The sequence below is a fragment of the Oncorhynchus keta genome, chromosome 14 (genome assembly GCF_023373465.1).
Source record: "Oncorhynchus keta strain PuntledgeMale-10-30-2019 chromosome 14, Oket_V2, whole genome shotgun sequence".
In the NCBI taxonomy this organism is placed as follows: domain Eukaryota; kingdom Metazoa; phylum Chordata; class Actinopteri; order Salmoniformes; family Salmonidae; genus Oncorhynchus; species Oncorhynchus keta.
This window is the reverse complement of record NC_068434.1, coordinates 67,233,945-67,256,431: the sequence shown is the minus strand read 5'-3', so window position 1 is coordinate 67,256,431 and position 22,487 is coordinate 67,233,945. Positions and strand designations below refer to the sequence as shown.

The 22,487-nt window shown below is 42.1% G+C and overlaps 1 protein-coding gene across 1 annotated transcript in view; it reads right to left on the bottom strand.

The window, feature by feature from the left end:
• The window catches only part of LOC118393834 (polypeptide N-acetylgalactosaminyltransferase 18-like), an 83,470-nt gene extending 80,229 nt beyond the window's left edge, over positions 1-3,241 (bottom strand). Inside the window, exon 1 of the mRNA XM_035786949.2 lies at positions 2,578-3,241. Coding sequence (XP_035642842.1) covers positions 2,578-2,815 — 238 coding nt within the window. The 5' untranslated portion in view covers positions 2,816-3,241. The remainder of the gene's footprint in view (positions 1-2,577) is intronic.
• Between the last annotated feature and the right edge of the window lie 19,246 nt (positions 3,242-22,487).

Below are 22,487 nucleotides of genomic sequence, written 5' to 3'. Positions count from 1 at the left end.
AGTAAACACTCATTATGATTTAGAGGGCTTTTCAATTGATTTGACAGGTTGATTTGATTGAGGCATCATCATCTCACTCTGAATCAGCGCCATATAATTAGTTATCCCCAGGGGTTAAATCAACCAGAGGACCACTGCATTCTCACAAAAACAATCACCATTAAATAGACCCATACTCTGTCTTTTCTTTCCTCATGTTCAGAGGGGAGATTTATAGTATATAAAAAAAAAGGTCTGAGGCACAACTGTACTTTATGGAAGAAAACTCCTTTGGAGTTCTGTCATGTCTAAATTCATATTCACTTTTTGATGACTCAAGAAGACCTCTCAGGTGAATTCGCAGTTACCTGTGTAGAGGAGCACTCGGAGTGGCTCAAAATGTGAGCGCTGGTATGCTCATAAAAAGCCAGGTAAATACACTGCAGGAGGAAAGACACTTCACACTTACAAGACAAACACCATAATTCGGAGTGGTTGATGCCTGAATGATGCCCAGTGTTATACAGTGCAAGACACATTTCTATGTCTCTGTACAAGAACACTCCGTCCATACTTGGTTGTCACATACTAAATGGTTTAGAACGATAGTCATTTGTTCAAGGTAAACAAGTGTCATGGCAGCGCATTTATTAATAGAAGAATGTGTAAGTTGTTGTCCGTTCAGTACAGCAGCACCCTCACACACATGCATTATCAGTATGAAGCCTTTTGGGAGTATGAGGAAAGCCATAGAGTGCAGTAACAGCACTTATGGTGGGCGTGTGTGGACTTGTCAGCTACGCAAACTAGAAATGTTTTCATTCTTGGCACTTACATTGGCAAGATAAACAGAACTCTAGATGTGTTCTGAGTAGTAGTCTTCCTAGTTTACTATTCTACAAAATGAATCCAAATATTTTATGCCTGCCCAAGCCGTGTCTTCAAACCGCTCTCAAACCTGAGGCCCACCTCTAATAGGCTGATTGATGATACATTCCAAATCAACATGCATGTACAGCTGAGTTACAGTGCATGTTTTATCAGTCCACCCTCCATCCATGCAGTATAGTGCTATAGACAGAGGGCATTCTGTCCTTCCAGCCGTGTTCTGTGCCACATTGAATTGATCTTTACAATCTGACCTAATGCGACATTTCCCCTTTTGAGTAACAAAAATAGTCAAAACATTTCCTGAGGAGATAGGCAGACACTCTTACACAGAAAACATACAGAGCACTGTTCAACAGGCTGCTCTCTGTCAGTGCCAAACAGTGAAATGTAGTCTCGGCACCACAAAGAATGTTTACTCAACTGACCAGCCAGGCTTGACTATGTACGGTGCCTCACAGCTCAGTGAAGTCCACCTCTGCCCGTGACCTAGGGATGGGTGCCTCCCTGTCTGTCTGTAACTCATACTCTACTTGTCCTCTCTTCAAATCAGAGCCTGGGTAACATTCTCAAGTTGACAATAGTAAAGCTCAAATCATGATACAGAAAGGGAGGGAGAGAATTACAGTAAGAGTATGGAGTAATGCTGTAGCGAGGTGCAAAGCCTGAAGGAATTTGAGAAGGGAATTCCAGACATTCCCTAGAACACAAGAGTAATCCAAAGTCAAAAGGATATTCAAAAAAATATATATATTATATCAAATTCCCATTAGATTAACTGAATTAATGGCACCATTATGTTGCATTTTAGCTTGTGAGATAACACTATAAAGTACAGTAATAAAAAATTGTCTGTGGAAATTCACTTGTTGCAAGTTCAACAGTGTCTCCAACGCTATGTCTGGGGAAGACAGACCACAACGTCTGTTTGGGTACAGTTTATACTGTGTGTGCCGTATTACATTGACATAACATCCTTCAAAATGTAGTCCCAGTACATTTGACATTGAGTTTATAGCTCAAAATAGATGACATTGTAGCAGATACGTACAGTATATGCTGGGCTAGTTCACATTCTACACTACAAACTGTAGACAGTCTTGAGACAGTCTGAGAGAATTAGACCGTTTTCTACTATTGTCCTAACAGAAAAACAAACTTCAAGAGTTTCGTAATAAACCTGATGAGCAGATGCAAAAAAATAGACAATTATGCCAAAATGTATAAGGAGACAGACTTGGGTTTTGAAAAAGGTTTCAAGCTTCAGCATGTGAGAGACAGCAAACTGAACAATAAGGTTGAGTATAACTGCAGCTATACATTTATTATATGTATATTTCACATGGTGGGAGAAGTTATTATGGTCACCAACACTGTTCAAATTATAATGCATAGACTACTAGGAATTTTGCCAACAGAGTATCAATGGCCTTTGCAATGATCTCATTGTCCTTTTCCCTTTCTGTCACATGTTCCAGACAGGCAAACCATTCGAAGTAAGGAGATGACAAATGGCGGTCACATTATTCATAAAGGACAATGTTATGGTCAATGTCATTATTTGCTGCGTTTGGAGATATCGACCTATGTGAACGAGCCTATATCATGAATAAATCACAAACCATGCATTCAATGCAATTAAACATATGCAACTCAGAATCTATCAAATGCCAATTAAAGGATACTTGCTCACTGTAGTGGTTACTTTACCTTGTATGTGCTGGTTGACCACATTCTCAAGTCGATCAAGTCGTTCTATGATCCGTAAGGTTTCCCCCTTCTTATCGCCTTCTAACTTTTTCTCTGGGACAGGCATAGGGACTTTGATGTATACATTCGCGATATAATTAGTGACCCATCCAACATAGAGGAGACACACGATGTTGGTCATGCCACTCAAGATCACGCATGTAGACACCAAAGTTTTGGTTCTCCTGGTGCAAGCCATCCCGACATCCCTCCATACAGCCAACGAAATTCAGTATACCAGAGGACAAGTGCGACTGTCGCCCACCAAAATCATAGAATGTGCTATGCGCGTCACTTGAGAGCAACCTGGATAAATTACAACAACTCCACAACGTTGCAATTCGTTCTGCAAACGCGGGCAAAGGAGCCAATAACCGCACTGTGTCTTCACACGCAGAAGGCTATGATTTAATCCAAATAGGTAGGTCAAAGATTTAAAAAATATCTCAGTTGTTGGAAAGTAAAGTTGATTGCCTTGGTGACGAACGTTCCCTATTTCGCTTAATTTACAAGTCCACACCAGTCGCGATTTCCCCGACCGACAGAAGGCGAGTGGAACATACGTTCAACCGCTGTCCAATGAGATACGATAGTGAAATTGTGTAATCGGCTACTGTGCATTAATTTCCACAATTATCCATTTAGATTAGAATGTGGGAGGGTTTTATTGTGAACGTTTTCAATTGTGCTAATAATTAATGGATAGTAATTGCTCGTTTACAATGTCGCAGCAATTATTAACTGTAATTGTTTCAATATTTTCCTATTTTGACATAAAGGGAGGCTACTGTACAGTCCAAGAAGTCATACAATGATTCAAGTTTGACTTTACTGTTTTCCAATCAAGGAAAAGATTAAAACCTAGGCTACAATTTATATAGCGAAATGTGACGTTTACATTCTTGTCAAATACTTATTTATTGTCACATGCATTCTTGTCATCTACAACCTGTCACATACTAAGAGTAGGCCTAGTAAACGTATCCTAGAGATGACAGCATATTAAATAGTGCCACCTTTACTGACAATCAGACTGACTGGCTTGGAGAAAGCACTCCTCATGTTGAAAAGTGGAATCAGTTGGTATGTCATGAACTTGTGATAAAAGTATCCCCGTATTGCTTATGGTAATTTTTGTCACCTAATGGTTTCTGTATCCAAATAAATGATTGACCTAGTTTTTTTTATAGTGTCTCTCCCTGCAAATTGAACATTCAACTTTGTTTCCAATGGATGAAGCACTGAGCATTAGAGATCACTAGCAATACTTAATTAAGCCACAAGATAGAGACACTGGGACCTAAATGACAAGGTGTATTATAATTGTTTGTTCACACTACTTCATCAGTTCGACAGGAGAGGTTCATGTTAGAAAATGAACACGTTTATCTCATAACAGTGTCCTGCTTGTTGCTCGTAGATTAAGTCTATTCTCTGTCCAAAGGGAGGAACACTGGACAACCCAATTACTAAATTTCGGTTGATCATCACAGGTACGCTATATGAGGACACAGAGTACACAAACAGACAGCCAAACAAAACAATAAGGTGCTGAAATACATTCCCATTTTCATCCTCATCGTCATCATTATTATTATAATCAAAGTCGCTTAGAATACACATTATCCTTGCATGCACAGCAACATACTTAATTACACAATGGCACAGAAATCAATATTTGCTGTGTGCATTTAGGTGTCCCTGAGTGAGAAGCCTACTTGAAACAGGCTACAACTGTTTGGGTAGGGACCATGGTGAAAGCATTTGGCCCAGTCCTTCCATCAGTGGTCTTAGAACTGACCCCATCATGCACAGTGACTCCTTCTGGAGGGAACCCAGTGTGCCCAGTTGCTCCTGCTGTGTGCATATCAGACAGGGCCTGATCCCTCTCCCCCTGTATTCCTCTGGAACATGAAAGCATGAGAGCAATGTCATCCCTCAGGCCTAAAAATGATTTCACCCCTGCAGGCCTGAAAACGGTAATAAGCACTGAAACATCTCAACAGCCGCTCAATGGGGGGCATCTTAGAAGATGGATATAAAATATTATATTTTAGGGTTGAGAAGGCTATTGATCTCTGATGCCAGCGTGAGTTCAGTGGGACATTGAGACTTTGACTTTATGCCTCGTAGGGATGCAAATGTGCTGGTGCAAGCTATTATTTCCTCCCCTCTAACGAGTGATTCAGTGCTTGAACGATATGGTGTCATTATTTTGTAAAGTACTGGATTCACAGTAAAGCAAAGATAACATATTCAGCACCACAACGATTTATTGACGCATGGTTTTGCATTGTCTTTTTCTATCGACACTGCATTCTGAAAGTATTCAGACCCCTTGACTTTTTCCACATTTTGTTACGTTACAGTCTTATTCAAAAATGGATTCAATAAAAATGAATCTACACACAGTACCCTATAATGTAAAAGCGAAACAGGTTTTTAGAAATGTTTGCTAATTTATTACAAATAAAAAACAGAAATACCTTATTTACATAATTATTCAGACCCTTTGCTATGAGACTTGAAATTGAGCTCAGGCGCTTTCTGTTTCCTGTTTCCATTGATCATCCTTGAGATGTTTCTACAACTTGATTAGAGTATACCTGTGGTAAATTCAATTGATTGGACATGATTTGGAAAGACACACATCTGTCTATATAAGGTCCCACAGTGGAAAGTGCATGTCAGAGCAAAAACCAAGCCACGAGGTTGAAGGAATTGTGCTAGAGCTCCGAGACCGTATTGTTTCTAGGCACAAATCTGGGGAATGGTACAAAAACAATTAGGCAGAATTTAATGTTCCCAAGAACACAGTGGCCCCCATCCTTCTTAAATGGAAGAAGTTTGGAACCACCAAGACTCTTCCTAGAGCTGGCTGCCCGGGCCAAACTGAGCAATCGGGGGAGAAGGGACTTGGTCAGGGAGGTGACCAAGAACCCGATGGTCACTCTGAAAGAGCTCCAGAGTGTGGAGATGGGAGAACCTTCTAGAAGGACCGCCATCTGTGCAGCACTCCACCAATCAGGCCTTTATGGTGGAGTGGCCAGACGGAAGCCACTCCTCAGTAAAAAGCACATGACAGCCCACTTGGAGTTTGCCAAAAGGGACCTAAAGACTCTCAGACCATGAGAAACAAGATTCTCTGGTCTGATGAAACCAAGATTTAACTCTTTGGCCTGAATGCCAAGCGTCATGTCTGGAGGAAACTTGGCACCATCCCTACGTTGAAGCATGGTGGTGGCAGCATCATGCTGTGGGGATTTCAGCGGCAGGGACTGGGAGACTAGTCAGGATCGAAGAAAAGATGTACGGAGCAAAGTACAGAGAGATCGTTAATAAAAAACCTGCTCCAGAGAACTCAGGACCTCAGACTGGGGGCAAAGGTTCACCTTCCAACAGGACAACGACCCTAAGCACACAGCCAAGACAAATCAAATCAAATCAAATGTATTTCTATAGCCCTTCGTACATCAGCTGATATCTCAAAGTGCTGTACAGAAACCCAGCCTAAAACCCCAAACAGCAAGCAATGCAGGTGTAGAAGCACGGTGGCTAGGAAAAACTCCCTAGATAGGCCGAAACCTAGGAAGAAACCTAGAGAGGAACCAGGCTATGTGGGGTGGCCAGTCCTCTTCTGGCTGTGCCGGGTGGAGATTATAACAGAACATGGCCAAGATGTTCAAATGTTCATAAATGACCAGCATGGTCGAATAATAATAAGGCAGAACAGTTGAAACTGGAGCAGCAGCACGGCCAGGTGGACTGGGGACAGCAAGGAGTCATCATGTCAGGTAGTCCTGGGGCATGGTCCTAGGGCTCAGGTCCTCCAAGAGAGAGAAAGAAAGAGGGAAGGAGAGAATTAGAGAACGCACACTTAGATTCACACAGGACACCGAATAGGACAGGAGAAGTAAATAAATACTGGAGGCTGAGACAGGAGAGGTCAGGAGACACTGTGGCCCCATCCGAGGACACCCCCGGACAGGGCCAAACAGGAAGGATATAACCCCACCCACTTTGCCAAAGCACAGCCCCCACACCACATTTGGGTTCAAGTCAACACAACACAGGAGTAGCTTCGGGACAAGTCTCTGAATGTCCTTGAGTGGCCCAGCCAGAACCTGGACTTGAACCCGAATGACATGCCCCACTGTACACTAATTTCCTTTCTGGGCCTCCCTTTTGTTGTGACGCCATTAATGGAATTCAAATCGTCTAGTCGTATGAAACTTTAATTTGGAAAATTGGTATTTGCATCTGCTCAGAGTGCAGGCCCTTTGTGAATGGCTTCAGTGGCAGTTTTGTAAGTGCCAAGCACACTGCAGCTGTGGGAGAGAATGGAGACTCAATTAAGGGGCACAGCAGAAAGCCAGGCTTATTCCGCAGAACCTAGTCAGAGTGGAGAGGTTTTTGTAAAAATCTCAGTCCAAAGCATCATGCTGTAATTCTCATATCTGATGGAATATAATGTTCTTGGTGCAGTGGGGCCAATGGATTTTCTGTTGTGTACCTGTTGGAACAAAATGTCCCCAAAACCCATTCTGATTCCCTCTTCATGCTGGCTGCTTTTAGAGATGACAGAGCTCTGTGTAATGCCTCAACTGTTCCTCTGATACAAGCAGCTTCCAACCCCCTTTTCCTGTCGCCAATCAAGAAGAACTAATTTATACCATTTTACAGGTCAGCCCACTCTATACGTTGTATTCATAGATCCTGCTGGCCGCATGGTCCTCTTGTGAGGTTTGTTGCAGTGTGACCAGAATATTACTTTTGTGTAGCTCCCTATTGCTAAAGCACCGAGTTTCTCAGCCTCCTCTCCCTCTGGATTCCTAATGGGCATAAATGGCAGTATCAAAGTCTGGTATCAGCATCCAACCAAAAACTACATTTCTCAATATGATCTGAAGGAGAGCTAGAGGGTCATTGGCACTCAGTGTCTTTGTCATCACAAGCACCAGTCAAAGATTGCAGCAGGGCCAGACTCACAATAGATGTGATGAAAGAGAGGCAGGGAATGTTGCCCCAGCAGGCCAGTTGTGTTTTCAACACCAGATTAAAGGCGGATAATTATGACAGGTCTTTGCCCCTGACAGACGTCTGCACTGCTTAAGGAGTTTGACCAAACATATTTATGCCACAGCAGGGAGGTGGCGGGTGCCCTCTCAATTTTCGTTGTGGGACACTCACAGTCCATGCCTCTTCAGAACAGAATGAATTACTGGCCGCCTGTGTGGCTGGCCTCGATTACAAACTTGATTAGAGAGAGGATGCCACAAGTAGAGAGCACCAAGCAGCCTCAGCATCTCTGAGAATTAAAAAGCTTTAACAATTGCGTTGATGGGGAATTTGTAAGGATCAGTAGGGGAAGACATTATGCAAACACAATTAGAAGATGTACCATCTGCTTATCATTTGATATCAAATGTATTCCTTTATAATCCCATTAGAATCACATCACATTTGAACATAGAGGGCATTGTTATTTAAATATATTTGATCATCAAGATTTTAATTTATTTTTTATTTCACCTTTATTTAACCAGCTAGGCTAGTTGAGAACAAGTTCTCATTTACAACTGGGACCTGGCCAAGATAAAGCAAAGCAGTTCGACACATACAACAACACAGAGGTACATATGGAATAAACAAACATACAGTCAATAATACAGTACAAAAAGTCTATAGACAGTGTGAGGTAGGATAAGGGAGGTAGTAAGGCAATAATTAGGCCATGGTGGCAAAGTAATTACAATATAGCAATTAAACACTGGAATGGTAGATGTGCAGAAGATGAATGTGCAAGTAGAGATACTGGGGTGCAAAGGAGCAAGATAAATAAATAAATACAGTATGGGGATGAGGTGGTTGGATGGGCTATTTACAGATGGGCTATGTACAGGTGCAGTGATCTGTGAGCTGCTCTGACAGCTGGTGCGTAAAGCTAGTGTGGGAGATATAAGTCTCCAGCTTCAGTGATTTTTGCAGTTCGTTCCAGTCATTGGCTGCAGAGAACTGGAAGGAAATGCGGCCAAAGGAAGAATTGGCTTTGGGGGTGACCAGTGAGATATACCTGCAGGAGCTCGTGCTACGGGTGGGTGCTGCTATGGTGACCAGTGAGCTTAGATAAGGTGGGGCTTTACCTAACAGAGACTTGTAGATGTCCCAGAGCCAGTGGGTTTGGCGGTGAGTATGAAGCGGGGGCAAGCCAACGAGAGCGTACAGGTCGCAGTGGTGGGTAGTATATGGGGCTTTGGTGACAAAACGGATGGCACTGTGATAGACTGCATCCAATTTGAAGGCTATTTTGTAAATGACATCACCAAAGTCGAGGATCGGTAGGATGGTCAGTTTTACGAGGGTATGTTTGGCAGCATGAGTGAAGGATGCTTTGTTGCGAAATAGGAACCCGATTATAGATTTATTTTTGGATTGGAGATGCTTAAAGTGAGTCTGGAAGGAGAGTTTACAGTCTAACCAGACACCTAGGTATTTGTAGCTGTCCACATATTCTAAGTCAGAACCATCCTGAGTAGTGATGCTGGATGGGTGTGCAGGTGCGGGCAGCGATCGGTTGAATAGCATGCATTTCATTTTACTTGCATTTAAAAGCAGTTGGAGGCCACGGAAGGAGAGTTGTATGGCAAGATGGGATCCATTTGTTTTGGATCCCAGTGTCAGCCCTGAGGTGACATGACAAACAACCACTAGTCTCCTATGCTGCTCCATCTCATCAGCTTCACACTCATGCGAGAATGAGTCAGGCCCTTATACAGTATGATCAGTGTGGTCCATTCCTCCCAGCTAACAGGCATACAGCCCACTGCATCTGTGATTTACTACAGTGTGGAGGCAGAGGTTTGTAAGGCTATCTGGGTGTGATGTAAAATGGCAGTGCTTATTTTCATCTGGCTCTGCTTATTTACACTTACATCAGAATGAATGTCAACCCCACCACTCCAGCCCAGCCTCCATTCCTTTCATTTAACCTTGCCATATCTATCTACATTACAGTATGTGTCTTGGAAATCAGTCTTCAGACTATCCTAAAAAAAAACATAGACTTGGATTTTTCCAGGTCAGTTGAAGTGTTTTTTAAACTAAGTTCTAACCCTGCACAGTTCATAACAAGGTACAGAACTGGCCTTAAGCTCTTCTGCTTCAAGTTATGGCATTAGCGTTTTAATCAAAGCGTATAGAAAGCAGATGGCAACTCTCCTTGGGTTTAGACCACCATATTATTAATATGATATTCTCTGTCTTTAATCACTCTGATGACAGACATGGCTGACAGATGGCCCTTAGGTTTTGAGGCCATTAAATCATGAAGTGCTAATGTCTAAATAGTTTTATGCTTATTCCAGCCCATGCTGCTTATTCCAGCCCATGATGCAAATATACTCCATCCTCTTTAACCCAATACATCTAGTCCTGACAGTGCATACAGTAGATGCCTGTATTTTCCAACATAGGATTATCTCACATGTTGTGGTCAAAGTATCCTCAAACAATCTCTGACTACAGGTATAATAATGGCTGAGGATGCCAACCTTGGAAACCTTGCCTCCGCAGTGACATAGCAGTGTGTTGTCATTAAGCTTGGGGCCCATGCGCCTGTCATATCACATTTATGTCTAAATTGTATATATATATATATTTTTTTATAAATAATTTTGACAGTAACCCTCCTTTTTCATTTTCACATGTAAATTAAAAAGGAGGGTTACTGTCAAAATTCTTGTGTTGTCCAATCTACAGTAGGTGAGTCAGACAATATAGTTTCCATGAATCGAATTAGCCTATTTCTCAACGGCGCCGGCGGCAGCCCGCCTCGGCCTCATCACCTTATTGCCTATCAACTTCAAAAAAGTTAGGTGAATCGGATCGAACTCGGATGGAGAGTGAGTGAGTTGTTCAAGGTGGATAAACAATAGTCAAGACCAATTGGTGCACAAATACGCCGCCAAAAAAAGCTTTATCTGATCAAGCTCGTGCCAAATTATCACATCAGCAAAGCTACCCCCTTGTCCTCGTTTGATGAAACACCATCACAGCTGGAAGCTAGTAGGCCTAGTCATGCAGCAGCTAACACTAGCAGCCTCCCAATCTCAACAGAGACCCGGACTTTGCAGGGTTCAGAGAAACTGCCCTAAGCCAGTAGAGACAGGGTCCATTAATCAACATACCTTACACTGGAGCGGGTGCTGTATATTTATAGTCTGACCTTTACATTACAGAGAGAACAATGATTCACTGTGAACAGATGTAGGAAGTTTTATGTCTATTGTCTAAGTACCAAGGACGCAATCTGAACTATAGCCTGCAAACATGGATGTGACTCAACCCATGGTGCTTCTAGCTAGAAATTAATTTCCTCTTTGCGAAAACTTGCTAGAGAGGAATATTGCAAAACTAAAAAGTCTTGCCAGACACAGAACAATACTTAACTAAACTATGCTTGTCAAACTACATTATGCAGTGGTGTAAAGTACTTAAGTACAAACACTTTAAAGTACTACTTACAGTAAGTCTTTTTTTTGAGGTACGGTGCATTCAGAAAGTATTCATACCTTTTGATTTTTTTCCATATATTACAGCCTTATTCTAAAATGGATTTAGTTTTTTTTTTACCTCATCAATGTACACAAAATACCCCATAATAACAAACAAAAACCTTTTTAGACTTTTTTTGACCATTTCTTTTGTTGTTGTTGAAATATCACATTTGCATAAGTATTCAGACCCTTTACTCAGTAATTTGTAGAAGTACCTTTGGCAGCGATTACAGCCTTGAGTCTTATTGGGTGTGACGCTACAAGCTTGGCACGCTGGTATTTGGGGAGTTTCTCCCAGTCCTCTCTGCAGATCCTCTCAAGCTCTGTCAGGTTGCATGTTGAGCATCGCTGCCCAGCTATTTTCAGGTCTCTCCAGAGATGTCGATTGGGTTCAAGTCCGGGCTCTGACTGGGCCACTCAAGGACATTCAGAGACTTGTACCGAAGCCACTCCTGTCTTGACTTGGCTGTGTCCTTAGGGTCGTTATCCTGTTTGCTCTGCTCATCTTTCCCTTGTCTCGCAGTCCCTGCTGCTGAAAAACATCCCCACAGCATGATGCTGCCACCACCATGCTTCACCGTAGGGATGGTGCCAAGTTTCCTCCAGACGTGGCGCTTGGCATTCAGGCCAAAGAGTTCAATCTTGGTTTCATTAGACCAGAGAATCTTGTTACTCATCATCCTTTAGATGCCTTTTGGCAAAATCCAAGCGGGTTGTCATGTTTGTTTTACTGAGGAGTTGCTTCCGTCTGGCCACTCTACCATAAATTCTTGATTGGTGGAGTGCTGCAGAGATGGTTGTCCTTCTGGAAGGTTCTCCCATCTCCACAGAGGAACTCTGGAGCTCTGTCAAAGTGGCCATCAGGTCCTTGGTCACCTCCCTGACCAAGGCCCTTCTCCCCCGATTGCTCAGTTTGGCCTGGTCGGCTAGCTTGAGTCTTGATGGTTCCAAACTTCTTTAATTTAAGAATGATGGAGGACACTGTGTCCTTGGGGACCTTCAATGCTACAGAAATGTTTTTCTACCCTTCCCCAGATCTGTGCCTCGACACAATCCTGTCTCTGAGCTCTACGGACAATTCCTTTGACCTCATGGCTTGGTTTTTGCTCTGACATACACTTTCATCTGTGGGACCTTACATAGACATGTCCAATCAATTGAATTTACCACAGTTGGACTCCAATCAAGTTGCAGAAACATCTCAGGGATGATCAATGGAAATTCTCAAAAGGTTTTGAATACTTATGTAAATTAGGTATTTATGTTTTTTATATTTTATACATTTGCTGAAACTTCTAAAAAACCTTTTCGCTTTGTCATTATCAGCTTTTGTGTGTAGATTGATGAGTAAAACAATTAATTTAATACATTTGATAATAAAGCTGTAATGTAACAAAATGTGGAAAAAGTGAAGGGGTCTGAATACTTTCCAAATGCACTGTATTTGTACTTTACATTACTATTTATATTTTTGGCAATTTTTACTTTTACTCCACTAATTTCCAACAGAAAATAATGTACTTTTTACTCCATACATTTATCCTGACACCCAAAAGTGCTCATTACATTTTGAATGCTTAACAGGTTAGAAATATTGTCCAGTTCACACACTGATCAAAATAACCTCCCCGGTCATCCCTGATGCCTGTGATCTGGCAGACTTACTAAACACAAATGCTTAGTTTGTAACTTAGTGTTGGTGTGCCCCTGGCTATCTGTAAAAAAAAATGGTGCCTTCTGGTTTGCTTAAGATAAGGAATTTGAAATTATTTCTACTTTTACTTTTGATACTAAAGTATATTTTGGCAATTATATTTACTACAGAGATGGAGGGGGAGAGAGAAACACAAAAAGATAAAAGATAGAGTTAGATAAACATGGATTTTTCGGCAGGGACATATACAGCCCTCCACAGCATAACATTCATTCCAGATCAAAACTCCAAATGTATTACCTAATTTTGGGAAAAATGATCTGGAAGGATTAATACATCATGTTTTTACCTTTATTTAACTAGGCAAGTCAGTTAAGAACAAATTCTTATTTTCAATGACAGCCTAGGAACAGTGGGTTAACTGCCTGTTCAGGTGCAGAATGACAGAATTGTACCTTGTCAGCTCGGGGGTTTGAACTTGAAACCTTCCGGTTACTAGTCCAACGCTGTAACCACTAGGCTACCCTGCCGCCCCAACCTGGAAATGAGACAGACCAGACAGACTAGATACAACTTCAATTAGCACTGAGGTGTGAAGTGAGAGGTTTCGAAGCCTATGAGCCCAACACATGGCAGGCTACCCCACCCAAATCCAGAGGCCCTTTCTACAAGAAATCTGCCTCCAGAAATAAAAGCTTGGGCGTGACACCTACTCCCGTTGCCTGCTGCACTCCTGCTGTTCAGTCCATCCACTCGCATTTTCTACAAGAAATCTGCCTCCAGAAATAAAAGCTTGGGCGTGACACCTACTCCCGTTGCCTGCTGCACTCCTGCTTGGATTCCACCTGGTGATCCGTCACCTTCTGCTCTGGTTGTCTCCCCCTGTCTGGTACAGGTACACCCCCCCCCCCGAGTGGGGGAGAGTGACTCTGCACTCACAATAGCTAGCCCCAAGTCGTTATCTTTTTTTTCTTCTGCATTTTGCTTTTTGCTATTTTCCTCATGACTACTGCATGCTTTGTTGACTTTGTTGTTTGCCCAACTGTGGGACAGACTATGTTTGTTCCCACACTCTGGATTCGGACTCTCTATTGGTTACACTGACTTTTGGCCTCCCATCCTATTCTAACCACCTCTTGCTGGCTTTGTAATCATGTTACCTGATGAAATTGCTGTATAATATAATCTTGTTGCCATCAAATGCACATTCAAATGTCATAAATCAACACTGCAGAGCTCTCCCTGTCCTTTGCCGGGCTTTGATTGTATTACTGTTGATGATATCTGGAAATGTGCATGTACACATACATCCTGGCCCATCTACTGTTACTAGCCCCAATTTTCAAATAGCTCTTCGTTGACTGTTGCTGGGTGTTATCGTCCTCCATCAGCACCGGCCTGTACCCTACCTGCCCTAAGCTCTCTCCTGGCCCCTTACACTAAGTCTGAGTGTGCCCTGCTAGGTGACCTAAACTGGAACATGCTTAAACCATCTGACCAAGTCCTAAAGCAATGGGACTTGCTAAATCTTTCTCAGATTATTACCAATCCCACAAGGTATGACTCCAAACACCCAGAAAAGGCTAATTTCCTCTGTTATCCTCACAAATAATACTGATAGGTATCAGTCTGGTGTTTTCTGTAATGGCCTTAGTGATCACTGTTTTACAGCCTGTGTTTGTAATTGCTGCACAGTGGAATTACCTTGCCTGATTTGTCATAGACGCTTGCTAAAATGTTTTAATGAGCAAACCTTCCTTCATGGCCTGGCCTCTGTAAATTGGTATAGAATCAAATCAAATCAAATGTATTTCTATAGCCCTTCGTACATCAGCTGATATCTCAGAGTGCTGTACAGAAACCCAGCCTAAAACCCCAAACAGCAAGCAATGCAGGTGTAGAAGCACGGTGGCTAGGAAAAACTCCCTAGAAAGGCCAAAACCTAGGAAGAAACCTAGAGAGGAACCAGGCTATGTGGGGTGGCCAGTCCTCTTCTGGCTGTGCCGGGTAGAGATTATAACAGAACATGGCCAAGATGTTCAAATGTTCATAAATGACCAGCATGGTCCAATAATAATAAGGCAGAACAGTTGAAACTGGAGCAGCAGCACGGCCAGGTGGACTGGGGACAGCAAGGACTCATCATGTCAGGTAGTCCTGAGGCATGGTCCTAGGGCTTAGGTCCTTGCCTAGTTGTTTCCTCCAACACATTTGTGCGGCTGGCTTCCGGGTTGGGTGCGTGCTATGTTAAGAAGCAGTGCGGCTTGGTTGGGTTGTGTTTCGGGGACGCGTGGCTCTCAATCTTCGTCTCTCCCGAGCCCGTACGGGAGATGTAGCGATGAGACAAGATAGTAACTACTAACAATTGGATACCACTAAATTGGGGAGGAAAAGGGGGTAAAATTCCCCCCCAAAAATGTACAAAATAAAAAAAATACTTTTGATACTTAAGTATATTTAAAACCAAATATTTTTAGACTTTTACATGAGTAATTTTCTATTAAGTTATCTTTACTTTTGTTCAAGTATTACAATTGGGTACTTTTTACACTATTGACAATACGATACTTGATCCTACAGATGTGAACAGTGCTGATGTAATTGTATTCCTCTGGCTGCTGGTCTGCAGACACTCTCCTTCATCTGAGCCCCAGAAAACACTCATACTTCGTTATCATGTCAGAAAATGTTCAGTGATGGCCAATCTCCATGATCAATACTTTGATGGGACTCATACAGGTTAATTATGGGGTTATGGCATCCTCTACTGTGATGGAAGCTCTGGGGTCCCATGAGTCCCTTTAGTAATCAACCGATTGATTCTTAGCTAGGGAATGTGGTGATGGGGTGATTCATAGAATAATTCATCGGACTAATCCTCTCTCTGCATGCATGAACAATCCACACAGTTTATAGGCCACAGGCACAGATGAAATAAATAAACTCAAGGAGCTTGAGTAATTTTTCTAAATGTCTCCACATTGTGCATATTAATTATTAAGAGTGGACTAGGGTTTTATATGGAGGTTTTAAAGATTTGAAATTGATCCTCTTAATAGTAAACACAAACACACAGCTCCACGTTAATGAGCTCACAGTTTATTACAGCGTGAAAAACTGAAAGGCAACAGGAAGGAGCCAGGTGCTATGTGTACCTTTTGTGCATCTGCAGGGATTACGGCGCTGCGTTTGGCATACCTAACTAATTCACTTTATACAGTATCTTCCCTAACACCTTTAAAGAGATCTGTGTAGGGTGTTTGAATAGCTAAGCAGTTTTATTGGCCTTCATGGTAGGTCTTTGTGGGATGGACTCCAATTTCCTCTTTGGACAGTATAGATCAGTGTGTGTGTGTGTGTGTATGTGTATTTTGGAAGTCTGGCATACTTCTAAACTGCTGTTGCAATGTTTAGAGATATGTTTTTTTACATTCAAAATTCACATGCAAGTCATACGTCTATAATAATATCAGAGGCAGAGCTCTGAGTTTTACGTCATCTTGTTCTAAGCTGTAAATGGACCCAGAGGAGAATGTCTGTTTGTTTTTCATTACTATCTGTGCCCAATTCTGTTGAGCTGTTGGATGGGTGGTCACAGATTAGATTAAGGTGGAACGGGGATATTACATTTCCTGCCCTTGGCCAGTCTCTTCTGACTTCACTGGCTTCAGATAAGTTCACAATACATGAGCCCAGAGAATGGAGGGAAACAGAGGCCTTCAGACAGGAGGAACAGACACTTTAGGTCACCAACGAGGGGAGTTAGCAGGGGACATGTTTTAATTTTCTCATCATGCTGCATGCTGGGAAAGCTCAGTGGGGCCAGATGTGAGCCTTTAAAAAGAATTGCTTCAGATTGTGGAAAATAATCAGGAAACAAGGAGAAACAACAGGCGGGAAAATGAATATGTGAAGAGAATCATCTGTGATGTCACAGGGGATTTGAAGGTAATAGCATTAACGGGCATAGTTGGGTCCCCTGGAACAAAAGTCTGGGGCCTTTCTCTCTGCAGGCAGTCAGGAGTCAAATAAGGATAACTTATCACTGAGCTCGAGTTATTGAGACAATGCTACAGCAAAGGACATTGAATCTTAATGGTATCTTTTATTTAATTAATTTCAGTCCCTAATCCAAGAGTTGAACGAGTTGAACATTTTTGAAGCCCTCTCAGTTGCTGAAATAAAAATATAGGACAGAGAGAGAGAGAGAGAGATAACACTAGCTACCAGTCTGTAGACATGATGCCAGGCTAAACCTGACAGGATTACCCTTAAAAATACCCTGTGTAGTGAAGAAAACCAGTCTTTGCTTGAATGATGTAGAAAGGGAAATCATTTTGACTTGAGAAACATTGTTCTTGAACTACAGTATGAGACGTAAGTTACATCCATGAGGTTATAAAATAGGAGAAAGCTTCACTTGCTGAGGGCACATGTTTAGTTGGTATATGATTGTTTTCTTCCCGTCTCAGTCATCACCCAAGCAATGTTAAATACATCATATGGGTCTCTTGTAATAGAATCAAAATAAGACTAAAGTTTTGGCAAATAAACTGCAATTTATCACTGAGGCGTTGTAGTACTGAATGTCGCTTTGCATCATGTAGGAACAACCGCACACTTGTGCTGCGTTCGTCCCACATAGATATATAAAGATGCTTGTCAGGTTCATCTGTGCTGGATGTGTGATGTATTTGTTTGAACCATTATGTGCTTTTTTTATGTGGAGGAAAAACAACCAATTGATAAGCCTTGTCAAGTACAGCTTTGGGTTAATCAATTATTCTAATCCAATCCAATGAACTCTCCTCCTGATCAACAGACTTCGAGTAACCGGCCAACAATGCATGGAGACAGCTGCATGTCAGTTCTATGCTACTGGAATGTTATGTGTAGATAGTGCTGTGCTTATAGCTTGTGGTTCCTGCTGATACTGCAGGTCTTTACCTTGTATGGCCCTTTATGAGATAATGCGACATTTGCATTCACAAAAATTGTACACATTCTGCTCTGCTCTCTCCCAGTAACCAGAAAATAGCAATAATAACATGATAACAGTAGTGAACTAACACCTGGGTGAAAATCCCTCTTTTTCAGTTGGAGTTGCAGGCGGAGGCAGCAATTCCTCTCCATTTCTCTGGTGTATACAGTAAGAAGAGCACTGAGGAGAGGACACAATCTGCTCCATTTCTCTGGTGTATACAGTAAGAAGAGCACTGAGGAGAGGACACAATCTGCTCTTGAATGTACTATTGCCTCTCACATTTTCACTCACATGTCAGGGTGAGCGGTGAGTCACATATCAGCAGTGCAAGGAGCAGCCAGACATCATGTGGTCAGAGTAGATCAGCGTCTAATTACTGACCTCCCATGATTCTCAGTGCCTGATCTCTCAACAGACTCCTGTCGGCCTCATCTGAGGAAATTTCCATTGTCAAGAGGATCCTCTTCAGGAGATCATGTCAGTAATAATGACTGCATGGGGGTTTTCTATAGCGTAGAGACATTTAGACAGGAAAGGAACACTGCTGCCTCTGTCCTAATGCATCGCCATCTCTGCAAGGGGGAAAGGACATTTTTACCAAATATTGTACACTAGGCCTATTTGAGAGTGATCTTCCAAGCCCCTGGTCACTTTTGCCCTATTTCACTCCTGAATCTTACCTCAGTAATTTCTCGGCACCCAGGGGTCAGGGTAAATGTAACATTGTTCTAATACCTGACTGTCATTGCTGCATCCACCGTGACTCAGATCCTTCTCAGCGGAACTTGTTTTTATTTCTCCCTAGACCTATAAAGCGATTGACATACATATCAGATCAATATAGCATATTCATATAATGTTTGACAATATTACAGATGATATCACTCATTTATCTTCAGTGAGTGTCTTTGTAATTACCACGGTATGGTGATTAGCTAGCTTGCTGTTGAAAAGCTCTTTACATATTGTGGAAAGCTTGTAAAGCTTGAGAACTGTGACCAAGAAGTCTGCGACAGGCCTTGGTGAAACAAAAGCTTTTAGGGAAGCCTACCAGTCGGTGCTTGCCGCCAGCCTGCCCGTCCTTGTGTCTGCCACTTCATCTCTCATATCAATTTGTTACTGTCACTTAGCTCCATGTTCTCTGTGGGCAGCAGAAAACAAGGACACGAGAGGAAACTCTGTCCCTGAAGAGAGGCTTTTACAAATCAGTGTGTGCAAATAACACTTTGTCTTTGACTGAACACCCAGTAGCAATGGTGAGTATATTTAAATGCAATTTTAAAGGAAAATTCCATTTTGAGGATATAACCAAGCGGCTATGGGAGGATTGAACAACAATAGCATTTTCCTGAGAAATGTACTGAATTTCCTGATCAGGTCACCATGGTCTTTGATAATCTAATAGCCTATGGGTTTGAGCGGTAAGAGCATCTAAGTACAGGCATAGCAGGAACACTTGAGAAGAAAATCAATTGTGAGGATTCTCCTGGCTCTGACTTCTCGACAATTTAATGATTTAGCCCATTAGATTGATGCTTTTTGAGTCTCTGAATTATTAACCCAATAAAGATAGACCCATGAGCAGGGATAGAATTACATGAACAGATTATTAGTGTTCTGACCCATGTGCATGGGGGATATTATTTAACTGAACAACCAGTGCTTGACTTGAGCTCACCGACACCTAAAAAGTTCTACTGCTTGAGCTCCTGTTCCTCCTACAGATTATAAGCACAAAAGTACTGTTGAGCTTCTGCACCTAAATATAAACAGTAGCTGCACCCAAAATGAGTACCGGAACCTATTTCATTCCAAGTCGAGCACTGTGAACAACAATGACACTATCGTGTACATGAGGCATTGTATGTTATGCCTGATTCTGATTTATGCTACTAACTGAATCTGATACGTTTTGGTAGCTATACAAGACCTTTTCAAATCAAAATCAAATCAAATTGTATTGGTCACTTGCGCTGAATACAAGAGGTGTAGACTTTACAATGAAATCCTTACTTATGAGCCCATTCCCAACAGTGCAGAGTTAGTTGAAAGGCAAGACAAGTGTTTGCTAAATACAAAAAGGAAATAGTAATACAACAAAACCAATAATGGGGCTGTATGCAAGGAGTCAGTACCCAGTCAATGTGCTGCCGGGGTACGAGATATCTGAGGTCATTGAGGTAATACAGTATGTACTGTACATGTGGGTAGGGGTAGAGACAAACTTTGGAGGATAGCCGACTGCATGCATGAACCCATTAAATGAATCTTAGTTATCAAGTGTATCTTCTGAAGCAGAATGGAAATATATATGTTATGGAAGTCTGCATTTGTTTCATGTCGAGGCTTTAACAAACCCATTCTCTACGATGTCCCTTTTGACAGAATAAACACACATTTCTTTGAAATGTCAAACCTATTTAGACGAGGAACATTTGCTCGCGCAGTGCAAATTGAGGTCACAAAACAAACTGGCTCAGAGCAAAGTTGAAGTCTACCCTCTTGGGAGAGTGCCGCATCACTAATGAAGACATGTAGTTGCTCTCTCCTTAAAATTAAGGCAGATGGATTTCTTGTGAGGCATCTAGACGACAAAGGGGTAAGTGTAGTAAAGATCACGATTCATTAGGAATAGACATAGGTCACTTCCCACTGAAAACAACTGGTTGAATCAACATTGTTTTCGCGTCATTTCAGCAAAAACAATTCAATGTGATGACGTTGAATCAACGTGGAAAACTGATTGGATTTGCAAGAAGTCATCAACGTAATTTTGCATTTTCTTCACCCAACTTGGAACCTAAATCCAATGTCATGGTGAATTCTTGTTGAATTCACATTAGTTGACAACTCAACCAAGTGTAAAGCCAAAATAGACGTTGAATTGACACCTGTACCCAGTGGGTTCTTATCTTGTGCTTCTCCATTTCCAATGGCAAGTATGACCAAATGCTGAGTGATGTGCCTTTATTTAACTAGGCAAGTCAGTTAAGAACAAATTCTTATTTACAATGACGGCCTAGGAACAGTGAGTTAACTGCCTTGTTCAGGGGCAGAACTACATATTTTTACATTGTCAGCTCAGGGATTTGATCTAGCAACCTTTCAGTTACTAGTCCAACACTCTAACCACTAGGCTGCCTGCCGCCTGAGTCATGTATAACATGACAAGCCCTCTGCTAGTTGATGGGGTTGTTAGTGAAGATCATTGGATGAGCAGTAGCAGCAGGTGTTGGGCCTGGATTGTTAAATGCTAACTAGTCTTGACATCCTCTCTCCGGGGGACTGTGCGAGCCCATCAGGACGCCTTGATGTCTGCCGGTTTTGTCATGGACCACCGAGCACATCATGTTTACGCTGTCAATCACATGGTGATTCCTGTCACTCACTGACGTGTTAGTGTGTGTGAGTGTGTGTTTTGAGGCCGAACGACAAACCTGCATTATTGAAAGAGCTCCAGCAGCACAGGGGACAGATGTCATCATGGAGGAATCAAATGAGGACATCACTGTCTGTGTTGTCGTTTTGTTCTTCTCTCTATAAATGGATGCAAGTGCAGGAGGTGGGATGGCTAATTCATTAGATCTTATCACACATCGGCGTTGCACCCATCTTTTATTGCCAGAAAATAATATTACAGACATTATGAACTGAACAGGAGACCGTAATATATGGTACAAAAAGGGAATTATGTACTGAAGTGGAGGAGTCAAGGAGCAAACACTGATCAAATCCACTCCTGAAAAAAGTCTGAAAAGAACCCCATTTATGTCAGCCAAAGACCTTCAGTGGCCGTCAACCATAGTTGTATATCGTGCTAGGTTACATAAACTATAGAATACGGGCCTCGGTAAGTAACCAGTAACTAGTCAATTTTAGGCCTAATCAGGGCAACCCTTAATTCTGTCTTTTCTATTCTGTCCATTTCTATGGTGAACCATCCAACACAAACTCCCTCTTTTATCCAACAGGAACACCATTTATAGTTTGGGGAACTGGAAGCCCACACATCATTAGCAGTAATCCAGTGATAAGGATTATCTCTAAATTGTATTGTTCCACTGGCATTGAACACTACCCAGTGGCCATAGGCTTGTATGTCTGAGCCAATTTTGTGGTGTTCTTGTAGAAGTTAAGCAGCCTGCCCTAATGACCGCATTATCATGCTGTGTGAAGTAGTTACATACAAAATGTAATAGGGCATGCTTAGTCATGTTCTTTAGATTGCTCATACATTATACCCTAGTACAGTTGTGAGCAGTCTACTGCATTTGGCTGTTGACATTTTTCTATCCTATGTTCGCACCACTGAATTTCTGAACTCCGTCTCTGACTCACCAGTTGCCCTTAGGGTGGATATTGACTATCAATTTTAAGACATTTTCCACCATCCAGATTGAATCACATGGAACAACCAATCCTCTAACTCTCAGGCATTAAGTCCATATACTTATCAGAAGTAACAAGTCTGAGAGGACCATGTCCTGATCCGGTGCCCTGCTGATAGTGTAATGTGGACCTCTCAGAACTATGCGTCTGGTGAAATAGATGCACTCTGACACCCGCCGACCTCCTGCATGCCCTCTGCCCTTTAAAAGGTCTCTGGTGTACGATCTGAGCTTTCTGCTTTCATGTAGCAGTCCAATCTAATTTAAACTTCAAAGCAACAGCAACAGCA